Raw genomic sequence first — 27,452 nt, forward strand, 5'->3', positions numbered from 1 at the left:
CTTAATTCTCAAAAGTTATTAACAAATAAGTGCCTGAGATATGCTTTTTTTTTATTTTGAGTATTTCTTGTCAAATTAAAAGTTCTAAAAAGGTGTATAATGTATAAAATGGATTTGAAATAATGTCTATGAAATGATGAAGAAAGGCTGTGTTAAACCAGAGTGGATGATGTAGTCTCCCTCGTATTTAGTCAAATGTATTGCCAACGTAATATAAGGAGACATTTGACTGTTACTACAAAGTTTAATTGGCTCTCTGCTAACACAATAGTTCTGAAACAGTATATTCAAATCTCACAACTATGGCAGTTATGCCATTACACTGAGATAGAGAATGCAAATGTCATAGCAAACGTTCACAGCTAATACCAAAGACAAATTATACTGACCTTTTAACAATATTACATACAGTATGCACTGAACTTTTAAAACATTATATGATTTCATTATAAGGAAAAAAAACAGGCATATACAAACAATGCCTCATAGTCCAAAACAGCAACAATGTGTGTGAACCTTCAGGCCTCCTCTGGTTCCTCAAACTCCACATTCTCCAGCAGACCTTGAAAACAGAAGTAGTGGGAGTTGCAGTAGACAGCAGGCTTATTGGGACACGAGCCCATCACTTCTGGTTTCAGCGACGCGAAGGGGCACGCTCCGCTTCCCTTCATGTCCATCTCCAACTCCAACAGGATCTGCAGAGAGTAGGTCATCTCTGTCTCACTGCGGGTGGAGGACCAGAAAAATCAGCAGCCATTATACACGACACATCATGGATGAAGTCACATGGAAGATAAGAGGGCAGTGAGAGGATAAAGAGGTTGACTGTGGAGGTAGCACATCCATCAGACATTTGGTATATTTGCATGTCTTTATGCACTGGTGTAACATACAGCACCATAATGCCAATAATATGCAACAATGTCAATGCGCCAATTTGTATGCTATTCTTGGTTAAATGAAGGCCTGAATGGTAATCTGACAACATGCGGGAGGGAAAGACAGTTTGAGATTATAATCGATTACAGATCATTGATTATATGTAACATAATTAGAATGTAAAATCATTGCTACAGTACGGCATTTTATTATTCCATTCAAGTTACTTTACTTCACAAATCCAAAACATAAGCAGTTTACCAAATACTTTATTTACAGCCACGATATTGTTGTGTTAAGCAGTCGTGTCTTCATCTGATATGTGTCTGATATGATTTCATAAGGCATCATCACTTCTGTAAACTCCTAATCCACAGATCCTTTCATTTATAATCTGATCACTATAATGTAATCTGAAATTTGTTCACTGTTTTCTTCAACTGCAATAAATTACTGTGACATTTTCTGTTTGTATTTATTTATGTATCATAGTTATGCAGTAGTGTGAGACATAGTAAATTGATTTACTTAAGTAAAAGTAGCAATACAATACAAGAAAAATATTCCAAAATGCACTTCAAGTATCAAAAGTAAAACAAATACTCATGCACACCGTGTTATATTGTTGTATTGTTGGATCTATAATATTGATTTTAACTTATATATATATATATATATATATATATATATATATATATATATATATATATATATATATATATATATATAAATAAATAACTTATTTTACATTATATACTTTGGGTAGTTTAAACCTGATCATATGTTGTTTATGTAAAGTCTTAATCTTAGTTGTCAAATAAATGCAATGGAGTACAAAATACTCTGAAATGTGGTGAGAAGTAGAAAATTGCACTAAATGGAACTATTCAAGTAAATACATTAAAATTGTACTGAAGTGCAGTACTTGAGTAAATCTGCCGTGTTACTTTGAACCACTGCAATTCTGAAAGATATCCCACTACATGTGTGGCTGTCATGTGAAGCTGTAACACTCACTTGAGAGCAGTGAAAAGGGAAGGAATCTCATAATCCCTGAGGAGCAGAAGTGTGGGAAGCCAACCCTGGTCCAGGCCCTGACTGGCATCAAATCCTTGACACAAAAAGATGTAAAGGAAAACAAATGAAAAGAATTCACTTTAAGAACGACCCTCCTCCTCAGTAGCTAGTTGAGCTAGCTGTTTACTGACACCTACAACACAAAAAAATGATTTTAGAGTAAAAGTCAGTTTGATATATTTTTGTTCTCACCAGGATTAAACCCAACCACCAGGTCTGGCTTGGCTGCTTCCTCTTTCTCCACCAGCTCCTCCCAGAACTGGTGGTAGAGGCCCTTGTAGGCGCTGATGTAGACCCGCTGTTTGGGGCCAGACCCATGGAGAGGAGGCCTCACGATGGGGCCATCCACCACCTCTGGTCCCACCATGACTATACTGATACCCTGGTGTCCAGGGAACATTTTGTTCAGCTCATCATAGTCTGTCAGTCTGGCTGCCAGAGTCTCACTCTGGCCTACTCCCACCAGGTGAATAGTGAGAGGTTTGGAATAAGGGTTAAGGCCGAACAGCCTCATCCCCCAGGCTATGGCCAGCGGCCTGGAGAAGAACTCACTGCAAACCCTCCACAGGGACTGCTTCAGGTCCTCGTCGTCAGGCGGAGACCTGCCAGCGCTGGTCCACAAGTCTTTCATGTTTGCTCCTTTTAAAATGGGATCAAGGCGAGCCGTGAGGTCACCCTGCATCGCAAGCCAGTCATCCCAGCCTTTAACCTCAGACTGGGGCTTTGACCATTTCTCTGTTGGGAATGGAAGGTCTCCTGATGATAGGGGGAAAATAATACAATTAGTTAAAGCTACTTTGTGTAAGAATTTCTCCCATCTAGCGGTGAAATTGTATATGACAACCAACTGAATATTACTTTCTAGCCCCTCCCATTGAGATCACGTTTTAAGTCCTACGGTGGCCGAACCCGAAATTAGCTCTTAGTATCTCCATCGTTTACACACAACTGTTCTAGCCACTCCAATTTTAACTTTGGTCTTGTTACTTTGCCTGTCGCGCTGTCGTTTTAGTTCTCCCCCCCTGGCATTCGTCACGGTGCCAATAGGTGTAAAAGAGCAAAAGGCGGAGGTATGTCCCTCTTTGGTTAATGTATTTTAAAGATGGAGGCGCAACTTGCCGGCCGTCATTGTCATGTATTCTGAATGATTCTAAATGGCAGACTCTACGCTTACGAGAATACTTTGATTAGTTGGTGGAAGTAATTATACATGAATGAGCACATATTTGTGAAAGAACAAAGGGTTTTTTGCTAAGAATCAACTCAAAAAATTACACAATGTAGGTTTAAGTAGTTAATAGAAGTAGCGACATGACATGGTAACTATCCTTTCTTGCACATTACTTAATTCCTTTAGTGGAAGAAGAATTCACCTTACTTTTGTAATTGTTTGTGCCTTTCAGATGCGTTTTACCTTCATATAAAAGCCATTCCACAACTCTGTCAATGGCAGCCAGACGCAGCTGTGGGCAGAACTTCTTGTGTTTGGGCCAGTCCTCTTTCTGACAGTCTTTACAGCAGTAGTAAACATTTAGACATCTGTGCAAAAATAGGAGAAGAGTGAGAGATCTGTGATTGGAAAATGACTCACTTTGATGAGTAATATCTTGACCATACAGGCCTGCTTTTTCTTTTCATTTCTTTTTACCTGCCACAACGCTTCAGACTCTGTGGGTTGGAAAGTTGGTTTGGCTGCTTTTCGCAACAGGCACAGATTTGAAAAGATTCCTCCATCTTCTCAAACATCTCTTTTTGAGACCGGAAGGCCATGGCTTTACTCTTGGTCTCCAGACCAGCTCTGGCGAGACAAATAAAAGAACAGAATACAATAGAAATATTGACCAGTAATGCGTAGGCTACCAATAGACTACTGAGGCCTATACCTTTCTATTCTTAGACTGGGACATCTGCTACAGTATGAGGAGAGGAGTGCAGTGACCGCATGGACACCTTTATAATGCGTTCAGGTTACATAAAAATGTTACAGGAAAGTTGCCCGGAGCTTAATGCTCCGTCGTAAAATGCAGACAATACGGTCAGAGAGCGAATGGAACAATAGGGAGTTAAAGTATGAAACAGGCTGTTGCATTGTGCCATTCAAATGTCGAGCAGTTAATAACGAGCACCAGGCGGCTCTGTTCATTACTTTAGACACCTCTGACATTTATGTCATGTCGTAAGATGGACATGTACATTTAGACATGTTCTCCCAAATGAAGGTCAAGAAGTGTCAATAATTTAGGCAAAACCTGCTTACCTCTTAGTTTCCGTCATTTGTTAATGAGTCTCACACGCTGTTTACAGTTTCTTCTTATGCTCTGGTTTGTTATCTGAGCGGCCTGTTGGGGGCTGCTGCTGGTGCCACATATAGCACCTGTGCTTTCCCTTCTAGAAAGTTCTGACAACTCCAGACCGCTCCAGACACTTCCTGACTTGACAAGAACTACATTCATATCTGTATACAATTTTAATGGCAGGAAAATATCAACCCAACCATTACTGTGGGATAAGATCCCAACCTGATTCTATTACCAAATTACTTTTAACTAAAATATAAGTTCACTACATTATTTTGAATGCTAACTCACCAGGACATAGACAAATGTCCACTAAAAGAAGCCCTAAGCTCCACTATTATTACAACGCTAACTATACTCTCTGTACTGTATGCTTCCACTTTCATCCACTGGAGGGCAGAGTCACACTGTAGATACAGGCTGGAAGATTTTTCCCATCCTTTCCTTTCCACGAAGCATAACAAGGAACACATGCAGACAGAGATGTAATGGTAGGCTATGTTTAACACATTGCTATCACTGATCACGATTGAGCATTATTAATTATTTTCACACATTAATTCAATAAGCAGCAGAGCAATTCCTTCTTTCACTGTTACAGACAGGCCCGTATTAAGACAATGTGGTGCCCCTGGGCACTATACCTCAAAGTGCCCCCCGTCCACCACCCCCTTTACCTGTGCTGTCCTCCTGGCAAAAATATCAGACATAAGGAAGGGGATTTCTCAAATGTAATTTACTAACTTGTCCAACTACATACATGTAGGCATATGAGCAGTGAGCACTATATTCAAATGTCTCAATTCAAAATGTCAATTTCAAAAAGTGCAGCATTCAATTCAAAATGTAAAAATCAATACACATCAGTACATCAGCCCAGCAGAAAGCCAAAAAAACTAACAAAAAACAAAGCATTTCCATTATGCATAGAGAAACCAACACTTGCTTTCCCCCTGCCAAAAATATCAGACATAAGGAAGGGGATTTCTCAAATGTAATTTACTAACTTATCCAACTACATACATGTAGGCATATGAGCAGTGAGCACTACATTCAAATGTCTCAATTCAAAAAGCCCAAATCAATACTATATATTGCAGCATTGTGGGTCGGTCAAATATGTATTTTTCCGACTTTATTTCACGGGCCCTTAAAGCAACTCATCTGGTCAAAAACTTTCAAAAGCATCATGGGAAAGCTAAAACTGCTTTAGCATCACAGCTAACAACAATAAAAGGACCGAAAATGAATAAGATATGGACAAAAGACTATCAATATTGGATCTAAGAATATGGATTTATTGCACAAAGTCCTCTGAAAGAAATACGAGTTCTCGGAAAAGAAGCACACACTGTGGACCGGTCTTTTACACTTCTCTACATACTGAATAAAGTCATGACGCGCCGGCAGTGCTGTGCTTGAAAAACACAGAGAAGGGTTGGGCGCAACCAAGTCTCACCCAGAGGTGGGGGGGGTTTGTGTGAAAAATGTTTTTATTTGCTTGCCAATTACGTTGAATCAAGAAAGCCAACCAATTATCATTTTTTATAACAGTTAATATTTTACATTCATCATTATGATAACATTTTTGGGGGTTTAAACTGGCCACTTTTGATTATTGTTAACCCCCCCTCCCATCCCCCAAATGATACATTTGCGCGTACTTGTGGACCACCTCAACTCTGACAGATTAGTGAGGGGAGTGATAGTGGTCATGTCATATTGATTTATTTATAATTTATTATTATTATTATTATTATTATTATGAAATTAGTGTTCATAAACGAGTAATGTATGGTCTTTCAACAATTTCAAGTGAATAATATAACAATTTACGGAAAATATTGTTAATGCTTGTGTCATGTGGTGCCCCCCTCTGGTTGTGAATGGTTGGTGCCCCTGGGCACCCTTATGGATAATCCGGGCATGGTTACAGATTCTAAAGCAAGATTGTCATACATAGATTGTTCTAATGTGCTTATCACTTGGCCACTGCTAAATTATTTAAAACCTTAAACCTACAGAAAGTGGGTCTTAGAGTATTTTTTTAGTCACAAAGTGGCATTTTTAAAGCTGCCACAGAGGCAAAATCCTGTGGCATTTGTCCATGCCTCGCAATATAATGCAATCCCTTATCAGACCTGCAATGTGAAGCATATCATGTAATAATGTTTTGTTGAGATTGAGACTGTGTCAGACAATCAGTCAATGTCTTATCTCGTGTATTTTTCTTAGCCTGTGGCTCATGTTATTTTTTGGATTTTATAGTAATGCTGTTATCAACTCAGAATAAAACTGAAATTTGAAAAAAACTAAAGCAAACAAGAAGTCTGGGAGGTGTTCAATCTGGGAGGTGTTCAACTGAAAAAACAGTTGTCAAACAAATGCTGCTTGGCTTGCTTTGGCATTTTTTATTGTAAAGAGAAAGGGAAAAGGCATGATTGCTTATAGAGTCTCCACTTATATTGTCTGTGGTGATCACACACTCCAGAACGCAGACTCACCATTTAAAGACCAGCAACAGCTACAAACAGAATCACAAAAATAAATTAAAAATAAAACAGTCAGGCACTGCGACACTGTATATTTTATTGAGATGTAATTTTAGATTGTGTGTTACATTAGTATGCATATGATCTGATTTCAAGCAGCTATTGTGAGATTTGGGAATACGTCTAGTCGCAGAATGAATTATACGGGGCTGCAAAATGATGGCTGAACTCATTCTGGTCTCATTACGTATTTACACCTATGAACCTTTATATCCACCTACCATGCTACCTCCGGGGCACCAACAAAGTACAAACCTTGGTACCCCGCTGGTGCCCTCAGGTGCCATCATACTACATAATGAGCTTTGAGTGCTTTCTGTAATCTGTCTCACCAATTAATTAAGTGTGTTTAGTACAGCGGTGAGGGTGCGTTTTTCTCGCTTTCATGCTCTCTGCCCCATATTCAGCGTCCATATCTGCCAAGTGGCTGCACAGCTGAGCAATATTCATCTCTAAAAGGCTGCAGGAAGCCCCCCAAAGACCTCAGGAAGTCCCCAAAGTCCTATTTTGAAATCCACACATTAAAGGAAAGGACAGGCTTTGATTTTCCTTATGAGGGCCTCTCATTGTCTAGCCCGGGCTCCTCTAAGTCTTCTTGACGCAGCAGCAGTCCCTGGAAACAGATGTAGTGAGAGTTGCAGTAGACTGGGGTTTTGTTGGGACACGACTGGACCTGCTCCGGCTTCTGTGAGGTGAATGGATTGGGTCCACTGTCCCTGATGTGCATCTCCAACTCCAACAGGATCTGGAGTGAGCGCTTGAGCTCCATCTCACTGTGGAGACAATGAGATAGCTAAGGAATCAATTAATCAAGTAAGTTGTATTGTACTCATGGGAGACTGAGGAGAGATTGAACACCTCCCAGACTTCTTTTTAACATCCACCCACAAGTAAACAGTTTGAGAGAGATTACAGAGGAACAACATCAACAGAAGAGGAGAACAACATCAATAACTTTGCTATATCATCAAGTAAGAGTCTGCAGGGGGAGTTTGCTGAGAGCGCCTGCAGCAAAAGAAATAAATCTTTTCTTCAACTTGGCCGGAAAACTGTTATTTGCCACCAGAGGGAAGGAGTGTGAGTTGTGGAAGGAGTGGTGTGATCTGGGCAACAATAACTGCATTGAGACTGAGGATTGTGGTGATGAGGTCAGGTAGGTGAGGAGTAAGGAGACCACACATGATATGTGGGTAAACAAACAATGGTTCTATAATTTTGGATAGTAGATGGCAAGCAATGTGAACTAAACATGTTTACTATTGCATACACACCATTGCTAAGGGCATTGGATGTCATTATCCCCACTCTAAAATGTGAATGTATGTTTCAGAGTTGCAATAATGTGACTAACCTGTACATAGTGAAGAAGGAAGGGATGGTATAATCTCTGAGAAGCAGGAGGGTGGGCAGCCAACCTTCTACCAGACCCTGGTTAGCGTGGAACCCTGTGGTAAAACACACACGTGTAAGATACATAAAAGAAGAAGAAGAACCAGTGTGTTAATTTAATGATAGTCTATATCCATGATGTTCCACTTCAGGGATTGCTCCATTGCCGACGAAAATTCCGCCAGATTTCACTCATTTAGGATAAATATCCAGTGCCTTGGGCTTCCGTTGTGTTGGCATTTTAAACTCCGGCCGATTTATTATTAACCTTTTCTCAGATCTCTGCAGGGTAAATCCAGACAGCTAGCTGGACTATCTCTCCAATCTGAGTTTTCTGATGCACGACTAAAACAACCTTTGAACGTACACATGTTCCACCCAAACAAGTTCCTTCCCGAGGCTATTTTGCAGAGGCGCCGTTGCTCCGCTTGGCGCTTAGCGCCGCCCAAGACGATTGTGATTGGTGTAAATAAATGCCAATAAACCAGAGCTCATTTTTCTCCCATCCAAGAATGCTGTGTGGACTCGCCAGACCCTCCTCCGCAGCGCTGTGGAGTTGGGTCTGGCAATGCGAGACTAATTTAATGATAAAATAACCAGTATCAGTTTCGCTTTAAATCCGATTGGTGTCTGAAAGTATGTGACATCACCTTTTTTTTTTTTTTCAAGTGAGAGCACACACAAAAAAAGAAATCTTTAATGTAAGGTAACCAAAACTGCTCTTACTTTGGCAGAAAATAATGCATTCGTATAGGATCACATCAACCATAGTATAAAGCTGATTATAAAAATATGTTTCCAGGGCCTTTCATTTACAATAAGCCACTCTTGCAATATACATACTCTACCTCCCTGAATAAGCAAGCTGAATGACACTGACACTAAAAAGCACTGTCTGTTTCTCGCCATGCAAGTCTTTTCAGGGTGAAGATCGAACAGATTACGCTTGATTAGTCTCCAGTCGGCCGTGTTTCTCTCTTGTTAGCTAGACTATATTTCCATCTGGACGTGTCACTGACAGTCAGCCTGTCGAGATGACAAAGTAAACCTTGCTCTAAACAAGCTGACCTCGTTTAGAGAATTCAGCTGGACTGGAGAAAGCTTGTTGTAACCACACCAGCTGAAAATGTAGGACATTCTTGCATAGAGACGACCCAATGCAGCAGTCTGGTTATATTCATGCTGGGTTGGGTTTCATAATCCTCCAGCATATTAACTGACAGATGTCACTTTCCCCTGACTCGTGTTTATATCAGTACTTTCTTTTCTGAGCAGGAGGGTGGTGTGGTGAATAGTTTGTCCGTCATCCACATGACTGAGGTTCAAGCCACCATGACGGAAAATACTGTAAATCCATCCGGCTTAAGTGTCTTTGAGTGAGACAAAACCAGGCAGCAAACAGAGAATTTCACTGCACTGATCAATAAAGTCTCACATTATTAGTTACTCCAAGAGAAAGACATAATCACGGATTTGATTTCAACATAGGGGAAGAACTATGCATGCTATGAATTTATTAAAACATCAGCTGTTCAGTACATTACTGATGTGTGTGAGTGTGTGTGTACTGGTTGTAAGTGTGTTAGGGGGCCCCGAGCATGCCACAGAGACAGAGAATTGTAAGACCCGTGATACCGACACACAGATGGTATCAGGTTATCCATCTTTCCGGGGAATTCAAACTGCAGAAAGAGAGGATTTTGATTTGAATAATGCATGCCATGATAAAAACATCCCCGAGGATACACTTCTCATCATGATAAAACATTTAACAGGAAGTAAGCATTTAGGCGTCTAGACCTTCGGGAGATAAGGTGACGAAGATACGCTGCAGCCTGACTGTTAATGTTAATGTTTGGCCATATGGTGGAAAAAGTTAAAGTAATGGTAGTAGACTTACTTTGTTTCCTGATCTGGAAGAAATAAGCTTTAGAAATATTAAAAACCCAGTTTATTTCATGGATAACAACCAGCTATCAGGAGGCGCCTGTTCTCAATGGGCTATCTTTGTATGGATGACATTACTCAGCCAGCATCCATCTCCTTTGTGAGAGCTGACAGTTGACATCACCCTCCGTCTCATATTCTCTAAGTCAAAGTCTGTGTTTACTGCTTTCTAGCAGCCTTTTCCTCTGTCATTCTCTTTGTGACTTTCACATGCACCGTCACGCTGTCTGCTCCCCTATCACTTAAACAGTGTCATAATGCAGTGCTCTGCCAGCTTTGCGGTATGAAACACAGCCAGGCACTCAGGCAGTTTACTCACAGGATGACTGATTCCTGTATATTTAGCTCCCCTGGAGCCTGCAGTGATAACTGAGCCAGGGGTTATAGGTGCAGTTGGGTCAGGGCTTTACTGCTGCCCTGCAGCAATAAAGGGTCAGAGAACAGATTTGGTGCAAGAGCTTAGAAGGTGTAGGGTTATAGTGACACTTTAATGAGGTGCTTGTCTGTGAGAGTGGACGGCGGATGTCTTTCAGTCTAAAATGCAGTTTGTTGTGAAGTGGAGAAAAAGTTGCAGTTGCCTTTTGAATTGTATTGATAATATCAATAATTCAGAAAATGGTTTACTGAAAATGGTGAGATTGTTTAAGATCAAAGACCTATTTTGCACACAACTGGGGCTTGCAATGTTCGTCAGAGTGAATCCAAGGGGGCCTTAAAAAGGCCAGCTTACCGACATTATGCTGAGTACAGCAATCAGAAGCCAAACTCTTTCCCAGCTGCTCCCATTAATCACCCAAAGCCCCAATAAAAGCCTGGCGCTAATGAATAGGCCAGATCTAGTGAGTTACACGTCTCCTGCTTGCTCTGCTCTCTGAAAGAGGTAATTGTCAAATGAGCATAAAGGGAGACTAGTCACTGGTTCTCCAAGACAACTGACCACTTAAGCTTAGCAGTTTCTATATATATCCACAGTGATCATTATGCTTTTTACTGTTTGATTTTAAAGCATTTGAGGTAAAAGTCTCCTTTGAACCAGCCCTGTCTTAAGATTTAAGTGGCTGTACAATCACATTTCTTACTTTTTCTTTGTTCATGTTTGACAGGTTGTTGGATGTACATACCAGGATGAAATCCAACCACCAGGTCTGGCTTGGCTGCTTCCTCTTTCTCCACCAGCTCCTCCCAAAATTGGTGGTAGAGGCCCTTGTAGGCACTGATGAAGACCTTCTGCTTGGGGCCAAACGCCCTGAGAGGAGGCCTCACGATGGGGCCATCCACCACCTCTGGTCCCACCATGACTATCTCGATGCCCTGGTGTCCAGGGAACATTTTGTTCAGCTCATCATAGTCTGTCAGTCTGGCTCCCATGGTCTCATTGTGAGATGCGCCTGCTATGTGAATAGTTAGCGGTTTAGCGTGCGGGTCAAGGCCAAAGTGTTGTATGGCCATCCCAACTGTGAGAATTCGAGAGAGGAACTCGCTCTGAATCCGCCATAAAGACTGTTGCAGGTCAGAGTCACACGGCCTTGGCCTGCTGGCGTTCTTCCAAAGGGTTGTCACGTTGGCACCAGACAAGATGGCGTCCAGACGTGGCGTGAGGTCACCCTGCATGAGAAGCCAGTCAGCCCAGTTATTCACCTCAGCAGCTGACTTAGACCACTTCTCAGTGGGGAACGGAAGATCTCCTGCATGGGTGGCAGAACATTTATGATGGACATATGTGACACAAAACTGAGGACACAGATTAGAGTCGAGACAAGTAGAGTGTGGCAAGTTTACATGGTGTTTGAAAAGCAATCAGAGAGATCCAAAGGCTGAGGAACTTTAATTAAAATTTCAAAAGCGCACCACTATTGCACTGTGACTTTGTCAGTTTTTGTCTCTCAGAGGCATTTCATTTTAGCAGCTCATCTTTAAAATATGCCATCTCATTAATGATGATGAGGCGTTTCCATTTCAACAGCACCCCCTTTTTTATTTCTCACCAGTGAACATCAGCCACTCCACTAGTCTGTCAATGGCCACCAGGCGCAGCAGTTTGCAGACCTTTTTATGCTGAGGCCAGTCCTTTCTCTGACAGTCTTTGGTGCAGTAGTACACATTCAAGCACCTGTGAGAGAAAGATGGGGGGGGGGGAGGAAAAGCAAAGCAGGGAAATGAAATGTAAGGAATGAATGCAAGGCATAGAAGTTAAAGCTATAGTGTTTAGTTTCTGTCGCACCCATGAGGAATTCTAAGTAATGACAACAACACTGTCGGCGCATCCGCATGACGCAAGCCTTCGGTGAACACGCACCACCCCTCCTCCACGCAGTTGCTAGTAGCGTTTAACACGTCAAATCAAGGAGGACACCGAGGATTAAAAAACATGATGGAGGTAATTATTACTTGAGCTTCTGCACGCTACAGTCGTTGGACTACATCATTTTGTAAACATAGCCATACGGAGAAATACAGATAGAGTTTTGTAGAGCTGATAAGGCTTAATTAGCTTTCTATCAACTCTTTTGGCAATGGCTTGAATGTAACGGTTGTTCATTAAAGGTGCAGTAGGTAAGCCTTATAAAACTAACTTTCTGTCATATTTCCTGAAACTGACCCTATGTTCTAGTAGAACTACATGAAGCAGGTAATTAAAAAAAAAATCCTGCTCCTCTGGCACCACCTACAGCCTGTAGTGCGATTTGCAAAAATCCACCGCTCCCTGTTCAGATGCACCAATCAGGGCCGGGGGGGGGGTCTAAATGCATGTCAATCACTGCTCATGCACACACATTCATTCTCCCTTGTGGGGGGAGGGGCTTAGGAGATTGTTTTGGGCTTTAGCGGACAGGGGGGAGGGACTGAGAGGTTGTCGATGTTAAAAAGTTTTGGCTAAGTCCTGGATCTTCGCAATCCTACCTACAGCACCTTTAATATAAAATAGTTGCACTTTATAGCTTTAAACAAGTTAAAACAAACAAAAGCACTTTAATTGAAAAGTTGTATAACCTCAACTTTATATCCCTAAAATGTTGCTGTATGTATTTAGCCATGCTAGTAGCATGACTCTAGAGATGTAAATTTCGGTCTGTCTGTTGGTCGGTCAGTCTGTCCACCATGGTTTAGACTGAAACCATTGCAAGGGCATTAAAGTTGCTACAGATATTCATGTCCCCAGAGAATCAATGAGGATGACTTTGGTGATCCTCTGACCTTTCATCTAGCGCCACCATAAGGGTCAAGATTTCGGTTTGCCCTATAGTTTGGTTCATGAGCAACTACCTGGAAAACTAATGACATTCCCATCAGCCTCAAATGTAGTTTGTGTTGGGGTTATCCTTATGTTCCCAGGTTCCTCATTGTAAGAGATTGGTAAGGGCTTTCTTCACAGCCCAAAATTGCAAACGAATGAAAGAAGATGGACGTTTCAAATTCAATTTGAATTGTAAAAATCACGAGCCACTGGTGAGAGCCAAGTCAAGAAAACTGTCTTGCCGGCAAATTTGAGGGCGTAGGATTATAAAATCAGTAGGCTAAAATCTGTAAATGGGGGATTTCAACACATGGGGAAACATACATTGTACACTTGACCTCAGAGAACATAGTAAGTCATATTGACATATTGAGTCATATTAAGATGATATTGAGCTGGGGATCATAGGACCTGGGAATACGCTACCGTGTTTAGAGCTAATTAGCAAATGTTGGCATGCTAACGTGCTAAACTAAGATGTTGTATACATGGTTGTAAACGTCATACCTGCTAGCGTTGTCATTAGCATTAGCTCGAATCCCTGCTATGCATAAGCAGGCTCCAGCCTCACATAGCTGTTAGCATGGCTGTAGATGGTTTTGTTCTGGGATAAACTGAGAGGGAAAAAGGCTCCTGATAGATAGGAACTGGAAGAATTGATACATTATAACCTGAACATGAGTGAACTAATATTAACGAGGTATGCATCAGTGATGGATTATGTTTAACAATACTTGCTAAAAATAGCACTACTATCAATTACCTAATCAGCTGTGGACTATAATAAAATCCTTTATGGGTGATCAGATGTAAATGTATTGTTTGTATCAAGACATAAATAGCTTACATTCATTTAGAACCCATGTTTGGTATACCTTCTCATTCAGTTGAAAAAACAAGAGGACACTGAAGAATTCTGTCTTGTTTTAGACAACAGCTGGCAAAAACAGCCGCCATAGGTAGAGGCTGGAATTTGTTACTGATTATACGACTTCTTAGTGCGGATGTGGGCTTTTGTGTTGTCACACAGTTTAAGTAGGGAGTTAATGTGTTGGATTAGAGGTCTGACAGCCAGTGGCAGTTGGTGCTTTGGGAGTCTATATTACTTTACCTTGCAATCATTTGCAGCCTTTCGGGGCACACACCTTTACATAAAATCATTTATCAGCCTACGTGTTCTGTCATGGCACACTTTGGGCGTACTGATCATCCAGAGGAGGCTTACAAAGTGAGACAAAACAAGGTGAGAAAACACAGCTGCCATTAAAAGGTACACACTCCTGCGGAGATGCTTCAGCTTAAGAGTAATAAATAGATAAATGTAAATCAGAATGAGAATGAAAAGGGTGATGGGAAGTCACAAGCAGGCACTGTTGGACTATTGGTGGTAGCCTAATTCACAGATGTCAAAGGTCTGGAGGGTTTTACTTTCAGGTCTGGAGGGTTTTACTTTCAGTCGTGAGGTTTTTTATCTGCTGCTACACATAACTTCCCTGAGAGAGGCAGTGGCAGCTGAGAATTTTAAGGGAACACACATGCAGTGTGTGAATGTGTGTGTCAATCAGTAGGAGAAAGAGAGCGACAGAAAGAAGAAAAATAAGGCACAAAAGCAACGAGGCAGCATACTGTACTCCGCTCTTTATTCTCAGTACACTGTGTGATGTTGTGAACTGCATTAAGCTGCTCTTAATAAGCTGCAGATGAAACATAATCAGATGGCTTAGCTATATTTGCCATTGTCCTCTGAGCTGTCCCAAATTGGTGGCCTATCATTCGGTAGCTGATGCAACGGCAACTGGTAATGCTTCACACGTGTCGAAACCACATCCTAACTGGTTGATGATGGAGCCAAACTGAGAACGGTGTAGGTTTCAGTCGCCTTAAAATAGTCTGATTGTCAACAATGATTAATGTTAATCCGTGTTAATGCCACTCACTTCACACAGCGTTTCAGGGTCTGACCGTCGGTGAGATGCGCTGGGAGTTTGTTGCAGCTGGTGCAGAACTCAAAAGTCTCCTCCATCCTCTTGAACATCTCCTTGTAGTTGCGGAACGAGATTCCTTTAGCCTTTCCCTCAACAGCAGCCCTGGTTAGAATCAGACACTTTATTTGCCAAGCACGAGACATGTTCAAGAATTTAGTGGAATTTGAGTGAAATATAGCCTAGAGGAAGTGTAACTATTAGCACATACAGTATGCCATATAAAATCAAAGACTACATTGAGTGACAATCAAACAGAAAATGAACAAGACAGCTGAGCTTACAACTCATCAGTTCTTAGTTAGTACCAGCAGTTTTTACCTGTATTCTCCGTAATCCTTCATGTTGAGCTTGTTGAGAATCACCTTAGAGAGCCCAGGAACATTGGAGTCCAGTGAGTAAAAGCCAGACAGAACAGAAAAGACGCTGTCAGTCCTTGGAGTGTCGGGCTGTTGTAGCGCTGGGATCTGGGACGCCATGTTGTGGCCTTCAATTTCCACTAAGAGAGGAAGGAAGCAGTCAATAAACACTTAGTTATTTACTATACTGTATTGACTATATTGATTAATGTTTGGTGCATTTCAGACATTTAAAGAGTAACTAAACCCCCCCTGAAAATCTTGTTTTTGCCTGTCTGATTTTACCTGTGTTTTAATGTGATGCACAGGTGCATCCAGGACACTGTGACATTATTGATGCTGGTATGTGGTCAAAGCTTTTTAAAAAAAAGAAAAGTAGAACCTGGCTCAACTTTTGCAGGACGACAACTCAACATTCATTTGCAACACAAACCCCATGTTTTTACAGTTTACCTCGTGATCGTCACAACAAAAGCTACAAATAATTGCAGTTGTGATAACTTGCTAGAGTTGTTAAATCCTGTCACAGTGTTATAAAATGCCACGCGGCGTTTTAGTGTCTGATAAGCCTTTAAACTCGTGGATCTGTCACTTAAACAGGATCTGGATCGTATGTCTCACAGCTACATGAAAGCACATCAATGTAGACCCCCTTTGACATTCTAAAACATCAAATACATGTGTTTGTGTGCTTACTGACAGACACAAAGCAGGATGTGAGGGACACAAGACCCCCCTCACCCCATCAGTATGAGTATAATATATATATATAGTATGTATGGCTGGAAATGTGGACTCTGGTGGAAGGACATACAGCCCCTAAATCACAGAGGTATTCGTTCTATGCGCCCTGACAACCAAGTAGTACCCTGCACTGACACAACAACGATCACTGCTGTTAGAAAACTTCAGACAGGGTTTGAAAATGCTCCTTTTGATAATGCATCACTGCTGCCAGGACCCACACAAGCTGTTTCAGCACCAATGATATATGGTATAAGGTATATGAGCTTTTTGCCGAGCAGCAGTGAAACTATACATAAACCTAGACAGTATACATTCCTGTTCTCAAGGCTGGCATAGGCATCTCTTCTCAACATAGATTCCAGGGTGTGAAGTACACACACTGTAGACTGCAGACCTTTGTGCTTTAAAACACACCCTCTGGCTTGATGACCCTGACGACAGAAGCTCTCATGACAAGAGGATCACCCAGATCTCAGACTGGCATGTTCTTTGAGCTGCGCCATCAAGCCTCTTCCCTTGACAAAAATCCCTCCTACTTGCATGTCACATGATTTATTTATTTTTATGCTGGGAAATAAGACGGGGGAGAAATGTGATCATCTTGTAGTGGCACTTTCAGTAGTTCACATACTGTAGCTCCTTCAGTCTTTCTTTAGATTTTGCGCTGATATAACACTTCAAAATCATGTAGCGTATGTGTAGAAGTCTGTTTGGTTTAGATGGTGTCTGTACATTTTCTTTCGGTTTATTATGATTAAACATATCTACCTGTCTCTTAAGTACAGCAGCACTTAACCTGGCCTTGAAAACACGACAAACAGCATTTAACTCCGTGCAGCTCGCAGAAGAAAATATATCCTTAACTTGCACAACACATGATTTACTTTATCACACTGAGGCACTCACAACAACGCTGCTCCAGTTTCCCCTAAAACAGCTTTCTCTCTACTTTGAGGAACTCTGTATCTTTTCAATTTCATACTATGTGTTGCTAGGGAATGATTTAGCCTTATCATATCCACAGACAAAATTGAAAGGCCTATATCTAATTAGCTCCTTTATATCTACAGAGCACCAGGGAGGCACGGGGTTGGAAATGAACAGATTTCCCATGAGAGGGCAGCTTCTTTTGCTGGTCTCCCCTCACATATCTGACCGAGAAGCTGTTAAGTTTTTAGCATGCAAAGTTTGTCGGCTGACTATCTGGCCACAGCATTATCACATTTTCACCCTGCCTGGCAGTGCCGTAAGGTGACGATGACTCAAGCCATAGGCAGCTATTTTAGTAGTCGTACCTTTGTTTCCAGGCAAGCAGAGTGTCTTCTAGGTGATTCTAGGAGTTTTCTTGATAGAAGTGATTGACAGCTCCTTATGCTGGATGCCACTGCTTCACAGAGCCTTCACTGCGTCTCTGCTGGGGTCAGTAATAAAGTTACCACCACAGAGCCAACGTAGGGGAAGTAGCCAGGGGAGGGTTGGGGACTATGGAGTGCTTCTGGCATCTGAGGTTTAGGGGTGGTCTCCCACTCAGTACCCCCTACTGAGTGGGAGAGGGACTTGGATGGGTTAGGGAGGGAGTGTGCCTTGGAGTAAGTTGAGGGCCAAAGAAGAGAGGAGTGGAAAGCAGGACATTTAAATTAAAAAAAGGGTGGGGTGTAGTTTTTTTTTTTGGAGAAGAGGTAGAGACAGAAACAGGTAGAGGACACATACACATAAACACACAATATACCAGTGAGATATATTCCGTCAAAGATATTCTTCAAAAAAACCCACTCAGTCTGCTGGGAAGAGGGAGTTCAGAGATGAGAAGAGGCACATCACAGGGCAGGAAATGAAGAGTCAATGATAGGACCCAATGATAACAAACACATCAGAAAGTGGATTTCTGGAATCAATAATAGTGCAGTAAACAAGTGTACATGTAAGTGAAAAACATTTTTTGATATGCAAATACGTTATCCTTTCATCAGGCTGTGCTTTTACATTTATTAGTGCTTTTCTTACTTAATATTTGCAGCTTGAAAGCTTGGACTTGCTCTTATTATTCATCAAAAACAAAAGCCTGAGCAGGAAACAAATGAAATCAAATGTCTGCTCTGACATAATTCTGTCAGTTTCCGTGAGTCACAAACACAAAAAGCCTTTGTTACTGTGTAGTAAATGGACATTTGTACATGGAAACACACTGTGTTCGTAATAATAACAAATGCTGCCTTCATTTAAAAAAATTTATTTGGTCCATCGGAACCTGAGATTGACAATTAAACATACATATGTTTGTACATATATACTCATATCCCCCTCCCAGAAAAAGATCAATAAAATATATATCACATTCATCAGAGTTCCATTTTTTTCAGCATTAGGTTTAATTTGCTTTAGGTACTACTTATCATACTTTTTTTTTTTACAAGTTTAAAAGGGTCAGTTGATTAAACCCCCCCCCACACACACACACACACACACACACACACACACACACACACACACACACACACACACACACACACACACCCCACCCATTTTCTTATCTTATATGTGGCTTAAGTTTGCAGTCTGTACAATTTACAAGGAGGGAACCAGACAAAGGAGAGGAGAGAAAAGGCGTTGTGTTGGCCGGTCTGTAAATGACCAGCTGATCTCTGGCTGCAGCCTCTTCAGCAGCAGGGGGCGCACCTGACACACAGAAGAGTCACCACCACAACTTCACAGAAGGTTCATAGGACACCAGCAAGAGCCAAAATGACAATTATGACAAAACATAGTATAATAAAAAAAAAAAAAATCTCATGTTAATGTAAAGTGATCCAGCGTTGACACTGAATTTTGAGGTGCCTTGTCATTGCAGGTGTTTCAGTGCAGGGTTCATTTTTTTTTTTTGTCAAGCTAATCCCTCTGGGCTCAAAGCCATACAATTATCACATTCCTTTATCTGTCATACATCGGTCCAGTACTGAGCAATATTCATTCGACAACAGGCCTGCAAATCACTTACACAAATAAATTAAAAAAAAAGGTCACAGCTGCTTGGCTGTGACCACACACACACTCGCACAGCGCAGACGGACATCTCAAAGTGGTCATCGTTACACATTTTGTTTCTTTGGAAAACATATTTACAGCTATTTCAGCTTCAGGTTTCTTTATGGGAAACGTTACTGTGCTGTAGTGGTTTTCTTTACGAGCTGTCCTGAAGACGTCGTTGAAGTACAGCCTTCCAGTCGTGGTTGTGCAGTTAAGTTAGGTAAGACTGCAAGTGTACAGTGCTGCCATTTTCCATCAACGCTACCAACAAAAGGGACATGGCTCATGAGATGATGCATGTTTCAGCACCCTTCCAACTCAAGGGCACTGAGCTATAGACCTGAACTGAATCAAGTCGTGTGGGAACTGTAATGCTTAGACTCAAAATGATAAACCAAAAAAAGCATTCACTTCTACCAAGCAATCATTCATTGTATGAGTGCTCCGGCAATTTTGCTCTTAAGCTTTCAAGTTTTTCTCCATTTCACTACACAATAGTAAGACATCCACTTTGACTTGGGGGGGGGGGGGAAGTCCCCCACTCCATCCCGTTACTATAGTACCACGTTAGTTTTCTCCCTCTCTCTGATAAAACATCTATGTTGCCATGGTGAGGACTGAAAGGTCCTTAGTGAAACAGGAGTAATGGCTTTGACACTGAAGAAATTGGAACGATCAAGTGGCGTGTGGGGCCCTAAAAGGGAACCTACGTAAAACTGCTGTAGGCAACCCCATGCTTTGAAACGACACAGACAAAACTAAACTATTTTCTGTGTCACAACATGTCTCAGGGGTCCCCTCTCTCTCTCTTGTTATGTGTGCACGCAGACTGACAAAATAGTAATTTGTTATTACAAAAAGTCTCTGTGCTGTCGCTAATATGCGGTCGGTGTATTCTTGCGGGAGGATGGCCCAGATGCTCAGGCTGCACCCAAGCAAACAAAAATGGTCCCCTGGCCTCCCAAAGTAAACTCGGCAGCTCCTTTGGCAGACTGTCTATTCAAACAGCAACTAGCTCCTCTGGTACTCCCTAAGTACACTCAAGTATAAATCAAAAATACTGGCAATGTTTGACAAATAGACACTGATCTTTAGTACCAAAAAAAAGATCAGACACGGGCGCTCGGGTAGCTCAGTTTGTAGAGTGCGCGCCCATATGACGAGATTTGTTCCTCGACGCAGAGGCCCAGGGTTCGAATCCGACCTGTGGCGGTTCCCCCCCCTCCTCCTCTCTCTCCTTTCAAGTCTGATTAAAGGCGATATGCCCAACGAAAAAAAACAAAAAACTAAAAAGATCAGACACAACTTTTGGGGTGTCACAATCCAAGAGTGCAAGAAGCAGCATTCAACATCTAAAAAGGGAAGTCGCTCCCCAAGTGTGAAGAAATAAAGTGACTGCTGAAATGGATGAGAAAAGCAAGCATGCCCGAGCTACAAAGCTGGTCATATAATGACTCGCCTCCAGCAGTTAGACCCCAATTTGAGACGGAGTAAAAAAATTAATTAATTAATTTAATTCATTTTTTTGGTTTCTCTGTAGGGAAAAAAAAAAGCCAAAATTGGATGTTAGTCTATCGAAACACTCGGGAAGGAATTCTATCACGTGTCAGTATTTCACAAGATAAAACCTCCCAATCACAACACTCCCCCTCTACACCATAGCTTGGCTCGTAAAGTGCTTACAGAAAGATGATAATCCAGCTATCTGGGCACCGTACACCTGCCACAACATCAGCTTGAGGTTTTTGCTTGACTCCAGCTCACCCTACAAATCACGGGTTTGGTCCTGAGTTAGAGAGAGTGAGGATGGAGACTGGGGACAGACAGTACTGTATGAATGATGGCTTTTTCTACGACCTCAAAAACACAAATATGGACAAGACGGCAACAAAGACCGTATATAAAACAAGTAAGACCAACGTGTATTGTATTGAATAAAAACAAACCCCACAAAAAAAACATGTACGACTATGAGTAAAACTAGATTATTGTGTTGGCTCGTGAAGTACCGTACCGAGGGCTGGGCGCGCTAAACCCCTCCCCCCCCATGAAGTCTCCTGCTTTGTGAGCTGTCCTTGTGGACGACATAGGGGGTAAGTGTCTGATCGCTGCGGGTGATTGGCTCAAAGTTTGTGGGCTGGAAAATGGCTCAGTAGTTAGGGCACTCCACCCTTCTGTGAAGAAAGCAGGGTCGTCTCCAAGCATACGAAACTCCGGGATGACATCCGTTCCACGTGCAGCGCTCGTACCAAAAACGTCCAGAATTTGAAGTAGTCTCAACTGGATCATGTTCGGTGCCCGGGTGAAACATTGTTTTGTGAGTAAGTCCAGGTCACTCCGCATGGCCCGCTTCCCTCATTTCATCCTGACATGGCACATCCACTTGGCAAGGAAGAGAGCTCGTAAGGGCCGGATGAAAGCATTTATGGAGCATTAGGAGGACAGCACATAAATGCTGCCTATTTATGCTTTACATTCAGGTGTGTGTTCATCTAAAAAAAAAAAAAAGATACACAAATACACATCTTTCTCCACATTTTAGGGCTGCACACACCACTCGCCCTCCCTTGCCTGGTTTTCCAGTCGTCTGACAGTTCATTGGATAATAGTCTATGTGTGTATGGGAGATAGTGGGCGGTGGTCATAGCGGCCTGGGCCGGTGCAGGCCATCAATGTCCGCAGTGAGCTGGGGGCAGTGGGTGGCCTTGGTGGGGGTCCAGTCTCCCAGGGAGGCCTGGGCTGCCTTGCGGTGAGCCAGGCGGTGGGTGATGGAGAAACCGGCATTTCCTTCCAGCTGTGAAAGCACCACCAGCACCTGCCTGCAGGGGGAGACAGAAAGTGTTAGGGAAAAAAACATGAGCGGTTCCACTTCAAGTCCTTTCTGGCTTCAGTTAAGGCAGATAACGCACACTCATTCTGAATACAAGTATGGTATTTTTTCTGTTGTGCATTGTGTATGGTGAAGGGAAGTAAGGGACTGTATGAAAATGACTGAAAAAGCAAGGCCCTCCCCAGCTTAAATTATGATAAAATCTTCCAAAACTGCAATACCCTACCTTAATATCTCAAAATAATATATTTATGGCAAACATAGGGACATGGTGAAAATACAGCTACTGTCAAATTTCAAAAGAGCTACTAAAGGAATGGTTATTACAGTTATCTAAAGAGGGAACCAGGAACAGGCTGCTGATGATGAAATCAAATGTTGTTCCCCACATGATCAAAATATATATGAATTAGTTTAGATCTTTTGGATGTAACTATCTTTTTTTTAATAATAAATCTCACAAGGGAAGAAAAATAAACTCTGGGATTAGAAAAAAAAATCTACCAAAAAAGTCAGACATCCCTCCTTCCGCCTCCTTTTTTCTTCTGGCTAATACTTATTGTACAGTCTCTAAGTATGCCACTGCTATTGGAACTGCTTGTTAGCTAGTCAGCAAAGTTAGAGCTAGAATTGGAGGAAGACATGTTGCTTCGTCAGCACTCTAGAGCAGTTTGTCTTTTGGATTCAGTCTATTTAGAGAACAAGATGAGGTAACACGGCGACAGAAAGTACACCCCAGAGAGAATCCTGAATATCATTACCTACCTGCAAAATGCTTGCGCCTATAAACTGATTGTATAACAGCAAGTGAGTAAGAACATCAGAAAATAAGACTGTGATATTGCAGCAGATTGTTTTTTATCAAGTGAACTGACAATATTCTTGTTAGACATTTTACAGTTTGCCATTATGTGGGACATAACTTCGAGGTGATAAGTTCGTAAACTGACAATAATGTGTGCTGTAATGTGTCTGTACAAGTGAAACATTCACACAGTAGATGTCCAAAAAACCTTCAGATAAACCTAATGGTGTGCTGCATTACATAGGTGTCTATGAGCATTGAACATGCACTATTTTTCAGGTCTTTAAATCATTGGCTTTAATGGGCAAATAACAATGGGGACCGACAGAAAACAAAGGCAATTGTAACAGTGCTGAGACTAGCCTAAATTAGATTATAATGAAATACGGAGCGCTAATCCTCTGGGATCACTGACGTTTATAGAAGTATGTATGTGTGTACAGATATAATATTCTAAATGGGTGGATGCTTGCTGCACCTGTACCAAATGTTTCCAAAGCATTTAATCTCATCACTTGCAAGCTATTTTGTTTTTCTTCAAAGGTGAAATATAGCTTGATGAAAAAAAGACCTTCAGAGTTGTGTGTATGTGAGGAAAAGAGAGAGAGAGAGAGAGAGAGAGAGAGAGAGAGAGAGAGAGAGAGAGAGAGAGGGGAAAAAATACGTGTGTGTGGGTGTGTGTGTCTGTGTGTGTACCTGTGCAAAGGCGGTACGCTGTCGATGGTCTTGAGGCTGCCGCGCGTCGACACCACATTGAAGCTGTCAGTGCAGTCACAGGAGACGTGGAGGTAGTATTTGGGATGACGGTTCTCCACTACCACGATGAGCCCCGCCCAGCCATGGGTCAGGTAGTAGCACGTCATGCCCTCGCGGCCCTAATAGCACACAGGCAAACACAGAAATGTGAGCAGGAAAGATGTTTTTACATATATCTTGTGGCTGCAGTGCATTCTGAGCTACCGAGACCTCTATCAGCAATCTGCTTGTGTAACACTTAAAATGCCTTGGTCTTTTGATGGACCGATGGCTGAAACTATTATGTAGTTGCATTGGAAAGGTGCATCCCTATAGTGTTAAAATGCTTTTAATACTGCATTCACAATAACAACTCCTCCTGAAGGCGAGATGACTTTCATCTCTCATGCAGGGGCTGCTGATCTCTCTTTAGGGGCCTGTAATTATAACAAAGTGAATACAAGTGCAGCTAAACTGCTTTAGCCATTTAGTAATTTAGCTGCTGTCCAATGAATCAGTAACCAGTAATTCCACTGCACCTAAAACATATCTGTCAGCAACACGTGTGTATGTGCTCATAATACAAATCACTTGTTTCATGACAGCTCAAATTACTGCACAAATCTCCCCCACCAAAAAAATATTTTTTTAACCATATTGTTAAAACACTACTGTTCAGTTTAGTGGCTGCCATGCACTCCTGAGTGCTTGGCCCACCTACCGCGAGCGGTGAATGATTTAACAAAGATGATCTCAAGTGTTTAAAAATCTCTGTCATTCTCTAAAATACCAGCCAATGTGACAGCACTTTCAGTAAAGCGCTGTTTAGGAGAGCCAGAATAATTTGCTTCCTCGGGTGTGAACGGCTGTGTGTGTGTGTGTGTGTGTGTGTGTGTGTGTGTGTGTGTGTGTGTGTGTGAGAGAGAGATGCACACATACTTGCACAGGTAAAGGCAGATTAGGATTTGGGACTCTGCTAAGAAAATCTAAAGTTATCTCAAAGTGGCTTATGGAGTGCAAACGTTCTCCGGCTTTACAGGCATTATACTCAAACAGTATATATATGTGTGTGTGTGTGTGTGTGTGTGTGTGTGTGTGTGTGTGTGTGTGTGTGTGAGACAGAGAGACAGGGGCCAGAGACAAGTGTGCTTATTCCCTGTTTGAGCGAGTGTATACATGTGTCTCACCTCGTGTCTTTCGCCTTTGTTTTCCGTGAGGAGGATGATGGCGTCGGCCAACGTGGTGGCCATCGCCTCCACTTGCTCCACCATCACCTGTCGCGAGCTGTAGATAGCAAGGATGTAGCCGGGGAAGTCTTGGCTGGGCCGCCGTGCTGCTGCACTGGTCGGACTGGAGACTGCAAGACAGAAATGTGCTTTAATATAAGTACCTACTGCTGTATGCTGAACAGGGTTACGGGTATGGATGAACTGGGTAAACAGTCATACGCAGTAAAAAGCAACAAAAGCATTGCTTGTGCATATTGTATCTGTGCACCTACCCGGCGTGGGTGGACCTTCCGCCCCGCTGACATTCATCTGCCAGTGGTTGAAGGCGCAGCAGACAACAGCATACTCCCCCGGCTCCAGCATCACATCACAACCAACAAACTTCTTCACCGCCCGCTTGCTGTGGGCCAACAGGCGGCCCAGAGTCAGCTTGTTGCCGCTGCCGAAAGAGGCACGAAACACCATGATGCACAGGTCCAGTAGGTGGCTGTCGGCTGTGTCCGACCGCCTGGAGAGGGAGAGGGGATGAACGGGTTAGCGCAAACAACGGTAAGGATGGAACAAAAAAACAGAAGGGGAGGAAGGGCTGTCCTATTCACCTGCTTCCCTCCTGGAAGAGAGCAAACTCTAATGCCGTTCTCTCCAGCACGGTGAGGGCAGTGACGGTGACCGGCCCGCTGGCCTTGCTAGGGAAGCAGCCCTGTAGTCTCACCTCCTGCCAGTCTGAGTGGATCTTACAGATGTCCACTGAGTCAAAGTACCTGTGGGAGGAGATGGATGAGAGGATAGAGCCTTCTTAACATATAGCATCAACAGAAAGTCCTGAAAAGGACACGTTCTTCTGAGACACCAACAATTTGACCGGCTGCTCTCCCCCTGTCATGAGCTAAGTCGATTTGTATGCATCACAAGGAACTCTTTAATATCAGCACAGCCTCTGAGGGTGCTGCCGTACAAACACCATTTACCTTGCTAACATGTCAGACCTCCTCCTTCAAAGACAGAGTCCCCGAGAGACATTTTCTTCCTCCCTTTCAGTCTGTTTTTCACTGTTTCATCACTTCCTAACCTCGCACTGACAACTTTCTTACATCTTACTTTTGTCTTCTTGACTATCTGGAAAAAAGGGGGGCATGTTGAAGCTTTACAGCAGACTTTGATCACTTAGAGAAAAAAAGAGGTCTGCTGTTAAAACTCTTTTGTTTCTTAGAATTCAGTTAGTTTTTAGTGAAATATTGCTGAAATGTTATTAATAATCAGCATCATCATCTATTTGTCCACTTCACAGTCAATATACGGGCCTTGATATTTGTCCCACGAGCTGACCAACAAGCGTAGGCATGCGCATGCTGTAGGTTTGTCATATAAAACAAAGCTGCTGAGAGATTATTTGTCTGTCAGAGAAAACAATAAACAGTCAGAAGACAGATGGGATTCTGGTCTAGGCCGCACACATTTTTCAGGTTTGAGTTGTTCTGGAAGACAGCCACATCGATCCCTTTGGACTTATAGCGACTCTTATTTTGTTAGACACGAGGGACATGAATAACAGTCTGATACGCACATCATTTATCTTCCAGTGAATTTACAGGTGGACTTTGTGACAATGCCCACTGATCAGATTGTTTGCTGACAGTAAGAAAAAACCTTTTCGAGGCAAGTGTGGTCCTGTGCACGAGGTAACTTCTTGGTCGTGTCAAATCATGGTATTTACACAAAATATAAACACTTTTGTTTGCAGGTCACACAGATTATTCAGTTTTGGTTTTCATTCATGTTTATTTTTTCTAACCTTAGGGTTCAGTCAGTTATGTTTTAGGGCAGTCCCAGCCAGGCAACAACTCCCTATTGTGTTTCAGATGACTTTTCAATCAAGCTGTTACAGGCATCAGTGTTTACTGACCTCCACAAGGTTGCTGGCCAAAAAAATAGTCATGTACAAAAACAGCTAGAAAAACACCAGACCATACTTGATGCTGTGTGTGATTGAATGACAGGATTAATGTAATATGACAAAACACACTGACAGCCATTACAAGTCTAAGCCTCTGCATGCCAAATCCTTGGCAACCAAAGCAACCACACAAAAAAACTCCATAATAACACCATGGTGTGGGAACCAGTGCATGACACACTTGTCAACAAAACACAATGACACACAAAAACTTTTGTTTGGTGTCAATACAAAATCCACAAAGGCATGAGATTACTAAACTATCCAACACTTTTTAGCACATCAAGTGCGTCCATCATGGCACAGTTAACGGTCATTTATATTATATTATATACACATATTTCATCTGTTTAGCTTTGACATTTGCTCCTCTTAACAGCTGGTCCTGGGAAGATCTTTCCCCTCACAGGG

The 27,452-nt window shown here is 42.2% G+C and overlaps 3 protein-coding genes across 3 annotated transcripts in view; all 3 read right to left on the reverse strand.

The window, feature by feature from the left end:
* Window positions 1-515: 515 nt before the first annotated feature.
* Window positions 516-4,230, reverse strand: LOC144536660 (putative protein MSS51 homolog, mitochondrial). The gene is made up of 6 exons (XM_078279913.1): window positions 4,214-4,230; window positions 3,605-3,754; window positions 3,371-3,495; window positions 2,149-2,712; window positions 1,897-1,990; window positions 516-723 (listed from the first exon to the last, which is right to left on the reverse strand). The coding sequence occupies exons 1-6, from the start codon at window positions 4,228-4,230 to the stop codon at window positions 519-521; spliced, it is 1,155 nt and encodes a 384-aa protein (XP_078136039.1). The 3' UTR covers window positions 516-518.
* Window positions 4,231-7,355: 3,125 nt separating this feature from the next.
* Window positions 7,356-15,837, reverse strand: LOC144536613 (putative protein MSS51 homolog, mitochondrial). Its single transcript, XM_078279838.1, has 6 exons — window positions 15,680-15,837; window positions 15,314-15,463; window positions 12,127-12,251; window positions 11,263-11,826; window positions 8,157-8,250; window positions 7,356-7,578 (listed from the first exon to the last, which is right to left on the reverse strand). Exons 1-6 carry the CDS (start codon window positions 15,835-15,837, stop codon window positions 7,356-7,358), a joined length of 1,314 nt encoding a protein of 437 aa, XP_078135964.1.
* Window positions 15,838-18,678: 2,841 nt separating this feature from the next.
* The window catches only part of capn15 (calpain 15), a 38,644-nt gene continuing 29,870 nt past the window's right edge, over window positions 18,679-27,452 (reverse strand). The window contains exons 8-12 of the mRNA XM_078278796.1: window positions 25,687-25,848; window positions 25,360-25,595; window positions 25,046-25,215; window positions 23,820-23,998; window positions 18,679-22,307 (exon numbers count right to left, since the gene is read on the reverse strand). Of these exons, the coding sequence (XP_078134922.1) occupies window positions 22,130-22,307; window positions 23,820-23,998; window positions 25,046-25,215; window positions 25,360-25,595; window positions 25,687-25,848 (925 nt within the window). The 3' untranslated portion in view covers window positions 18,679-22,129. The remainder of the gene's footprint in view (window positions 22,308-23,819; window positions 23,999-25,045; window positions 25,216-25,359; window positions 25,596-25,686; window positions 25,849-27,452) is intronic.

The sequence above is a fragment of the Sander vitreus genome, chromosome 21, assembly GCF_031162955.1.
Source record: "Sander vitreus isolate 19-12246 chromosome 21, sanVit1, whole genome shotgun sequence".
NCBI classification, from domain to species: domain Eukaryota; kingdom Metazoa; phylum Chordata; class Actinopteri; order Perciformes; family Percidae; genus Sander; species Sander vitreus.

Bases quoted from the DNA above. Each gene is read 5' to 3' on its own strand.
- LOC144536660 (XM_078279913.1), bottom strand. The intron at 3,496-3,604 runs GTAAAAAGAAAT...ATTTTTGCACAG, and splicing joins AGTCTGAAGCGTTGTGGCAG to ATGTCTAAATGTTTACTACT. The intron at 724-1,896 runs GTGAGTGTTACA...CTCCACCCGCAG, and splicing joins TCCCTTTTCACTGCTCTCAA to TGAGACAGAGATGACCTACT.
- LOC144536613 (XM_078279838.1), bottom strand. From the start codon at position 15,837: ATGGCGTCCCAGATCCCAGCGCTACAACAGCCCGACACTCCAAGGACT. The intron at 15,464-15,679 runs GTAAAAACTGCT...GATTCTAACCAG, and splicing joins AAGGATTACGGAGAATACAG to GGCTGCTGTTGAGGGAAAGG. The intron at 12,252-15,313 runs GTGAGTGGCATT...TTTCTCTCACAG, and splicing joins ACCCTGAAACGCTGTGTGAA to GTGCTTGAATGTGTACTACT.